We start from the raw sequence: 10,000 nt of genomic DNA, 5'->3' as shown, positions 1-10,000 counted from the left end.
CCCAACCCGCGTGCCCCTAACCTTTTCCCCAAACCCTCTCCCCCAATGCCCGCGCCCCCCCAACCCACCCTTCCCAACCCGCGTCCCGCTAACCTTTTCCTCAACGCCCGCGCCCCCCAACACCCGCGCCCCCCCAACCCACCCTTCCCAACCCGCGTCCCCCTAACCTTATCCCCAAACCCTCCCCCCAATGCCCGCGCCCCCCAACCCACCCTTCCCAACCCGCGCCCCCCAACGCCCACGCCTCCCCAACCCACCCTTCCCAACCCGCGTCCCCCTATCCTTTTCCCCAACACCCGCGCCCCCCAACGCCCGCGCCCCCCAACCCACCCATCCCAACCCGCGTCCCCCTAACCTTTTCCCCATACCCTCCCCCCCCCCAAGCCCGCTCCCGGCAACCCTAGCCACTAACCCAAGCCCCTCAAACTGCACTCCCCAACCCGGGCCCCCCCCAAGAGCAGTTCATGGCCCGAGCTCCTGAGCCACACTTGACGCGACAACGATATCTTCCAACATCTCGTGGGAAACGTCATTGCTTGAAGGGCCGGTCCGTTCTGAGCCTGTCTTGTGCCTGCCGTCTCCTGCCATGGACATCCCCATGCTTTCCAAACACAGGACTGAAGAGCTGGCTCCGACACATTGGAAGATCTCCGATTCTCCTGGGATCTTCAGCCTGGCTTCTTCAGAGCTCCAGTTGGACTTTGCTCTCAGTGGTAGAGTAGATGTTGTATTAAGCACAATGTCCCATGGCAGCTGTATTTAATTTATTTATCAAATATTTGACCGGGAAAAAAAAAATCTATATATATATTGAGAGTCGGTAACGGTTCCACGTATGTTCCTGGACACACAATAAAGTTGACAACGTCACAAGTTCCCGTTACTAACCGGTTTAAAGTAGACTGCTGCCGCGGCCCTGAGGGAACTGGGACAGGAAGCGGATTTGAGGGACTCTGGGTAAATTGATCCATTAGCGGCGGTAATCGGGACGGGAAGAGCGAGTGGATCCGAACATGAACCGTGGCGCTATAAGGAGGTCTCTGGAGGTGGATATAAGGAGAGAAGTGCTGGGTACACTGAGTGGGGTGGGGGGGAGATAATTGGGTCACTTGCCCAGAAAGACAGGGAGGATTTATGTCGTGCCTGGACTCGAGAAATGGCCAACCTAGTTCAGTATAGGGTCACGGATTTTCAGATTTGTCTCGGTCCAACTGCTTCTTAGGTACATCAAGGTCGGCCTTAATATTTTAAGTTCCCCAAGAAGAAAGCCTGAACCCTGAACCACCATCAGGGCCCGTCCCTCCAATGACATAGGAAGTACGTTATGCTAGAGATGCTCTCTTTCTCGGGGAAGATCGCGTTCTGCAGCGTTGAACGCGATAGGAACGGAAGTGGAGCCCTCTTCACTTCCATTGATGTCACGGTTGGCCTGCCCGGAACAGCTTCCATTGATGCCATGGTGGCCTGCCTACAACAACTTCCATTGATGCCACGGTTGGCCTGCCCGGAACAGCTTCCATTGACGCCACGGTTGGCCTGCCTGGAACAACTTCCATTGACGCCACGGTTGACCTGCCCAGAACGACTTCCATTGACGACACGTTTGGCCTGCCCAGAACAACTTCCATTGACGACATGGTTGACTTGCCCAGAACAACTTCCATTGACGACACGTTTGGCCTGCCCAGAACAACTTCCATTGACGACATGGTTGACTTGCCCACAATAACTTCCATTGACGCCACGGTTGGCCTGCCTACAACAACTTCCATTGACGCCACGGTTGGCCTGCCTAGAACAACTTCCATTGATACCATGGTTGGCCTGCCCACAACAACTTCCATTGATACCATGGTTGGCCTGCCCACAACAACTTCCATTGATACCATGGTTGGCCTGCCCACAACAACTTCCATTGACGCCACGGTTGGCCTGCCCAGAACAACTTCCATTGATTCCACGGTTGGCCTGCCCACAACAACTTCCATTGATTCCACGGTGGCCTGCCCAGAACAACTTCCATTGATACCATGGTTGGCCTGCCCACAACAACTTCCATTGATTCCACGGTTGGCCTGCCTACAACAACTTCCATTGATACCATGGTTGGCCTGCCCAGAACAACTTCCATTGATGCCATGGTTGGCCTGCCTACAACAACTTCCATTGATTCCACGGTGGCCTGCCCAGAACAACTTCCATTGACGCCACGGTTGGCCTGCCTACAACAACTTCCATTAACGCCACGGTTGGCCTGCCTAGAACAACTTCCATTGATACCATGGTTGGCCTGCCCACAACAACTTCCATTGATTCCACGGTTGGCCTGCCTACAACAACTTCCATTGATTCCACGGTGGCCTGCCCAGAACAACTTCCATTGATGCCATGGTTGGCCTGCCTACAACAACTTCCATTGCTTCCACGGTTGGCCTGCCTACAACAACTTCCATTGATGCCATGGTTGGCCTGCCTACAACAACTTCCATTGATTCCACGGTGGCCTGCCCAGAACAACTTCCATTGATTCCACGGTTGGCCTGCCCAGAACAACTTCCATTGATTCCACGGTGGCCTGCCTACAACAACTTCCATTGATGCCATGGTTGGCCTGCCCAGAACAACTTCCATTGATTCCACGGTGGCCTGCCCAGAACAACTTCCATTGATTCCACGGTGGCCTGTCTACAACAACTTCCATTGCTTCCACGGTGGCCTGTCTACAACAACTTCCATTGATGCCATGGTTGGCCTGCCTACAACAACTTCCATTGATTCCACGGTGGCCTGTCTACAACAACTTCCATTGATGCCATGGTTGGCCTGCCTACAACAACTTCCATTGATTCCACGGTGGCCTGCCTACAACAACTTCCATTGATTCCATGGTTGGCCTACCTAGAACAACTTCCACTGATGCCACGGTTAACCTGTCCGGAACAACTTCCATTGATGCCACCGGTGGACCTGCCCAGAACAACTTCCATTGACGCCACGGTGGTACTGCCTTCAACAACACGTTCAATCGGTTGTGATCTGTAAGTGCCACGTGTGGGCTAACGAGAGTGAAATGTTGTGCAACATGAGGGTGTCATCTTCTCCGACGCCTCTTTGCCGGTTTGCCCCGGCATCCATGTTTGCCCCGGCATCCATGTTCATGGCGCTGGACGACGGACGGGTCCGAAACTTCTTCAGTGTCTCGTAAGACGTCGTATAAACCGAAAATATTAGCAGCGCGGTTGTCGGACGCGGGAGGGGGCGCAATCTGGTAGAGGCCGGTACCGGGAACCGTTCTCTCGTCGGCAGACTGGACCGTCCTCCGATACACCCGGGTGGGTCTGTCTGTATAAAACGCCACGAGCCCGGCTCTGTAAAAAAAATAAATGAGGCACCGTGGTGGTTATACGTGGGTTAGTGGGCGTCCAGGGGGGGGGAGACCTGTTTATAACAGCACAGGTTTTAATGGATAGCTCATTTAATAGGAAACGCCAGGCACAGAGCCGCCATCTTTATGTAGGGCCCGCCTCCCGGGAGAAGAGACGGGTGTATGGTTTTTAATGCAGGGGTGAGCCAACTCCTGCCCAGGCCCACCAACAGGTCTAGTTTTCAGGATATCCCTGCTTCAGCACAGGTCCTGACAGAGCCACTGATGGAGCCACCTGTGCTGAAGCAGGGATATCCTTAAAAACCTGACCTGTTGGAGGGCCTGGATGGCTGGAGTTGACCAGTCCTGTTTTCATGTGTATATATATATATATATATATATATATATATATATGTGTGTGCCTACGTGATTAACTGTGCCTCTGTGTGTGTGTGTATACTTAAATGACTTGTGTGCCTGTACACCTCTTAGTGACATACCTTGCTGTGTCCCCTCACGCCAGGATGACATCTCGCCCTCTGCTGCCAGTGCCTGTTTCCACTTGGTAGTGCCAGCCCGACAGGGGGAGGCTGGCACTGCCGCTGCCCCGTTGTATATAGGGAGATACGAGCCACCCTGCTCCCCCCCCCCCCCCCCGGTGTAGGTCGATGCTACCCCCCTTCTCTCTCCTCCCTACCCACCCGTCCCTGTGCCATTCTCTTCCAGGCCGCCTACCTGTCACGTGCCACGTTCCTGGTGCCAGCGTTTGGGCATAACTTCATTCTGGATCTGGAACTGAACCAGTGAGTGATGGGAAAGGGGGGGGGGGGGAGAGGTGTGTTGGGGAGGGGGTGGAGGAGTGTTGGGGAGGGGGTGGAGGAGTGTTGGGGAGGGGGTGGAGGAGTGTTGGGGAGGGGGTGGAGGAGTGTTGGGGAGGGGGTGGAGGAGTGTTGGGGAGGGGGTGGAGGAGTGTTGGGGAGGGGTGGAGGGGTGGGGTGGAGGAGTGTTGTGGAAGGGTGTGGGGGAGGGGTGGAGGAGTGTTGGGGCGGGAGGTGTGTTGGGGGAGGGGTGGAGGAGTGTTGGGGCGGGAGGTGTGTTGGGGGAGGGTGGAGGAGTTGGGGAGGGGGGAGGTGTGTTGGGGGAGGGTGGAGGGGTGTGGGGGAGGGGTGGAGGAGTGTTGGGGCGGGAGGTGTGTTGGGGGAGGGGTGGAGGAGTGTTGGGGCGGGAGGTGTGTTGGGGGAGGGGGGAGGATTTGGGGAGGGGGAGGTTCAGCTTTTCACTCACTAAGTTAATTAGCCATGTTGTATTAATTAGACTGAAGTCAACGAGATTATTCATTGTGGATGCATATTATAACCTAAACGTCAGGCGGCACCCCAATAATACACTCTGTAATGTGGGGGTTCTCACGTCCGCTAATAACTGTGTGATTAATATATCAGGCAAGTCCTAAATCCCCCTGTAATAACCCCACTATATCCCCCTGTAATAACCCCACTATATCCCCCTGTAATATCCCCACTATATCCCCCTGTAATAACCCCACTATATCCCCCTGTAATATCCCCACTATATCCCCATGTAATATCCCCACTTTATCCCCCTGTAATAACCCCACTATATCCCCCTGTAATAACCCCACTATATCCCCCTGTAATAACCCCACTATATCCCCCTGTAATATCCCCACTATATCCCCCTGTAATAACCCCACTATATCCCCCTGTAATAACCCCACTATATCCCCGTGTAATAACCCCACTATATCCCCCTGTAATAATCCTCCTGTAATCCCACTAAACCACCAAAGTGACAGACGTCACTGTCCCCTCTGTGTGCCGCCATGTTCAGTGTCCTGCGTCTCTGCCGTCCGGCTGTCACCTCCTGTCACTTCTGTCTCTGCCGGTGACGGGGACCGTTTGGTGACAGCAGGAGGGGGAGGGGGTATGGAAAGAGCGGGGTTTTAATAGGAAGTTCCCATATCAGAGGGGGTTTCTTTGGCAGCGACGGGTCCCTAGAGTTAGCCGTATCTCTGCTGCTGGGTCACTTACTGACATCGTACCTTCCTGTCACCGGGGGAGAGCTGGACGGACCCTCTGTGACATGACCTGGAACTTCCTGTACCATACGTGACCTCATCACCATGACAACATAGCAACTTCCTGTACCATAAGTGACATCATCAACGTGACAACACAGTAACTTCCTGTAACATAAGTGACATCATCAACGTGACAACACAGTAACTTCCTGTACCATACTCGACATCAACGTGACAACACCGTGACTTCCTGTACCATAAGTGACATCATCAACGTGACAACACCGTGACTTCCTGTACCATAAGTGACATCATCAACGTGACAACACCGTGACTTCCTGTACCATAAGTGACATCATCAACGTGACAACACAGTAACTTCCTGTACCATAAGTGACATCATCAACGTGACAACACCGTGACTTCCTGTACCATAAGCGACATCATCAACGTGACAACACCGTGACTTCCTGTACCATAAGTGACATCATCAACGTGACAACACAGTAACTTCCTGTACCATAAGTGACATCATCAACGTGACAACACCGTGACTTCCTATACCATAAGCGACATCATCAACGTGACAACACCGTGACTTCCTGTTCTACAATAAGGCTATACTAACTTTAGGGTGTAGCATGATTTTAAACATAATTACGTCATCTATCTCGGCAAGTATGACATCACAGTTTACATCTCACACATATGATGTCATAGAGATATGGTAATTTGTCTGGGAGCGGGGTGGGGGGTTTGCAGCCCCAGTTAAATTCGGGAGCAAAATGGTGTTTGTGATATTTCTACAGTTACCTTCTGTCATCGGGTTACGTGGAGAGACACTTCAGGGACAGGAACAAGACTGGTGTGACGGTAAGAGGGGGGCCCTGTATGCAGGAGAGGGGGGCTCTCTGTCTGTCAGTGTCAAACACACACACACACACCCACACACAGGAGACGGGCTCCCTCAGTCTGCCAGTGTCACACACACACACACACACACACACACACACACGAGAGGGGGGCTCCCTCAGTCTGCCAGTGTCACACCCACACACCCACACACAGGAGAGGGGCTCCCTCAGTCTGCCAGTGTCACACACACACACACACACACACACACACGAGAGGGGCTCCCTCAGTCTGCCAGTGTCACATACACATACACACACACACACACACACACACACACACACACACACACACACACACACACACACACACACACACAGGAGAGGGGCTCCCTCAGTCTCTCAGTGCCACACACAAACACACACACAAGCACACACAGGAGAAGGGCTCCTCAGTCTGTCAGTGTTACACTCAGTGTCCCTCAGGCTGTCAGTGTCACACACACAGTATCCTTCAGACTGTCAGTGTCACACACACAGTGTCCCTCAGGCTGTCAGTGTCACACACACACACAGTATCCTTCAGGCTGTCAGTGTCACACACACAGTATCCTTCAGACTGTCCGTGTCTCTCACACAGTGTCGCTAAGGCTGTCCGTGTCACACACACACACACACTGCCCCTTATTCCTTGTTCGTGTCACACACACACACACATACACACACACACACACACACACACACACTGTCCCTTATTCCTTGTTCGTGTCACACACACACACACACATACACACACACACACACACACACACACACACACTGCCCCTTATTCCTTGTTCGTGTCACACACACACACACACACACACACACACACACACACACACACACACACACACACACACACACACACACACACTGCCCCTTATTCCTTGTTTGTGTCACACACACACTGCCCCTTATTCATTGTTCGTGTCACACACACACACACACACACACACACTGCCCCTTATTCCTTGTTCGTGTCACACACACACACTGACCCTTATTCCTTGTTCGTGTCACACACACACTGCCCCTTATTCCTTGTTCGTGTCACACACACACACACACACTGCCCCTTATTCCTTGTTCGTGTCACACACACACACTGCCCCTTATTCCTTGTTCGTGTCACACACACACACACACACTGCCCCTTATTCCTTGTTCGTGTCACACACACACACACACACACACACACACACACACACACACACACACACACACACACTGCCCCTTATTCCTTGTTCGTGTCACACACACACACACACACACACACACACACACACTGCCCCTTATTCCTTGTTCGTGTCACACACACACACACACACTGCCCCTTATTCCTTGTTCGTGTCACACACACACACACACACACACACACACACACACACACACACACACACACACACACACACACACACACACACACACACACACTGTCCCTTATTCCTTGTTTGTGTATATGATGCAGCCATTTTTTTTAAATAGAGCAGAAATAATGTTAGAACAATTAAAAAATGCAATTTCTCCTCTGAGATAGAAAGTGGCCTGAAGTGCTGTGAGAATTCATCCATTACCCTATGTCTCCTGAGTGAGGGCAATTCTTCTGGTTTATAGGGTTATATGGGGTAATAGGAGGAGTTATAGGGAGGGGTTATATGGGGTAATAGGAGGAGTTATAGGGAGAGGTTATATGGGGTAATAGGAGGAGTTATAGGGAGGGGGTATATGGGGTAATAGGAGGAGTAATAGGGAGAGGTTATATGGGGTAATAGGAGGAGTTATAGGGAGGGGTTGTATGGGATAATAGGAGGAGTTATAGGGAGGGGTTATATGGGGTAATAGGAGGAGTTATAGGGAGGGGCTATATGGGGTAATAGGAGGAGTTATAGGGAGAGGTTATATGGGGTGATAGGAGGAGTTATAGGGAGGGAGTATATGGGGTAATAGGAGGAGTAATAGGGAGAGGTTATATGGGGTAATAGGAGGAGTTATAGGGAGGGGTTGTATGGGATAATAGGAGGAGTTATAGGGAGAGGGTATATGGGGTAATAGGAGGAGTTATAGGGAGAGGTTATATGGGGTAATAGGAGGAGTTATAGGGAGGGGTATATGCGGTAATAGGAGGAGTTATAGGGAGCGGTTATATGGGGTAATAGGAGGAGTTATAGGGAGGGGTTATATGGGGTAATAGGAGGAGTTACAGGGAGGGGGTATATGGGGTAATAGGAGGGGTTATAGGGAGCGGTTATATGGGGTAATAGGGGGAGTTATATGGAGCGGTTATATGGGGTAATAGGAGGAGTTATAGGGAGAAGTTATATGGGGTAATAGGAGGAGTTATGGGGAACGGTTATATGGGGTAATAGGAGGAGTTATAGGGAGGGGGTATATGGGGTAATAGGAGGAGTTATAGGGAGAGGTTATATGGGGTAATAGGAGGAGTTATAGGGAGGGGGTATATGGGGTAATAGGAGGAGTTATAGGGAGGGGTTATATGGGGTAATAGGAGGAGTTATAGGGAGAGGTTATATGGGGTAATAGGAGGAGTTATAGGGAGGGGTTATATGGGGTAATAGGAGGAGTTATAGGGAGGGGTTATATGGGGTAATAGGAGGAGTTATAGGGAGCGGTTATATGGAGTAATAGGAGGAGTTATAGGAGGCGGTTATATGGGGTAATAGGAGGAGATATAGGGAGGGGGTATATGGGGTAATAGGAGGAGTTATAGGGAGGGGGTATATGGGGTACTAGGAGGAGTTATAGGGAGCGGTTATATGGAGTAATAGGAGGAGTTATAGGAGGCGGTTATATGGGGTAATAGGAGGAGATATAGGGAGGGGTTATATGGGGTAATAGGAGGAGTTATAAGGGGTGAGTATATGGGGTAATACGGGGAGTTATAGGGGGCGGGTATATGGGGTAATAGGGAGCGGGGTATATGGGGTAATAGGGAGCGGGTATATGGGGTAATAGGGAGCGGGGTATATGGGGTAATAGGGAGCGGGGTTTATGGGGTAATAGGGGGCGGGTATATGGGGTAATAGGGAGCGGGGTATATGGGGTAATAGGGAGCGGGGTTTATGGGGTAATAGGGGGCGGGTATATGGGGTAATAGGGAGCGGGGTATATGGGGTAATAGGGAGCGGGGTATATGGGGTAATAGGGAGCGGGGTTTATGGGGTAATAGGGGGCGGGTATATGGGGTAATAGGGAGCGGGGTATATGGGGTAATAGGGAGCGGGGTATATGGGGTAATAGGGAGCGGGTATATGGGGTAATAGGGAGCGGGGTATATGGGGTAATAGGGAGCGGGGTATATGGGGTAATAGGGAGCGGGGTATATGGGGTAATAGGGAGCGGGGTATATATGGTAATAGGGAGGGGGTATATGGGGTAATAGGGGCGGGTATATGGGGTAATAGGGAGCGGGGTATATGGGGTAATAGGGAGCGGGGTATATGGGGTAATAGGGAGCGGGGTATATGGGGTAATAGGGAGCGGGGTATATGGGGTAATAGGGAGCGGGGTATATGGGGTAATAGGGAGCGGGGTATATGGGGTAATAGGGAGCGGGGTATATGGGGTAATAGGGAGCGGGGTATATGGGGTAATAGGGAGCGGGGTATATGGGGTAATAGGGAGGGGGTATATGGGGTAATAGGGAGGGGGTATATGGGGTAATAGGGAGGGGGTATATGGGGT

The 10,000-nt window shown here is 51.8% G+C and overlaps 1 protein-coding gene across 1 annotated transcript in view; it reads left to right on the top strand.

Annotated features, from left to right (window-relative positions):
• The window catches only part of LOC142475652 (disintegrin and metalloproteinase domain-containing protein 11-like), a gene marked incomplete at its 3' end in the record, with an annotated part of 51,427 nt that overhangs the window by 3,832 nt on the left and 37,595 nt on the right, over positions 1-10,000 (top strand). The window contains exons 3-4 of the mRNA XM_075581423.1: positions 4,091-4,167; positions 6,215-6,278. Coding sequence (XP_075437538.1) covers positions 4,091-4,167; positions 6,215-6,278 — 141 coding nt within the window. The remainder of the gene's footprint in view (positions 1-4,090; positions 4,168-6,214; positions 6,279-10,000) is intronic.

Source organism: Ascaphus truei, unplaced genomic scaffold (assembly GCF_040206685.1).
Source record: "Ascaphus truei isolate aAscTru1 unplaced genomic scaffold, aAscTru1.hap1 HAP1_SCAFFOLD_1305, whole genome shotgun sequence".
NCBI lineage: Eukaryota > Metazoa > Chordata > Amphibia > Anura > Ascaphidae > Ascaphus > Ascaphus truei.
Note: the sequence above shows the minus strand (reverse complement) of the source record. Positions and strands in the feature narration are given on the sequence as shown.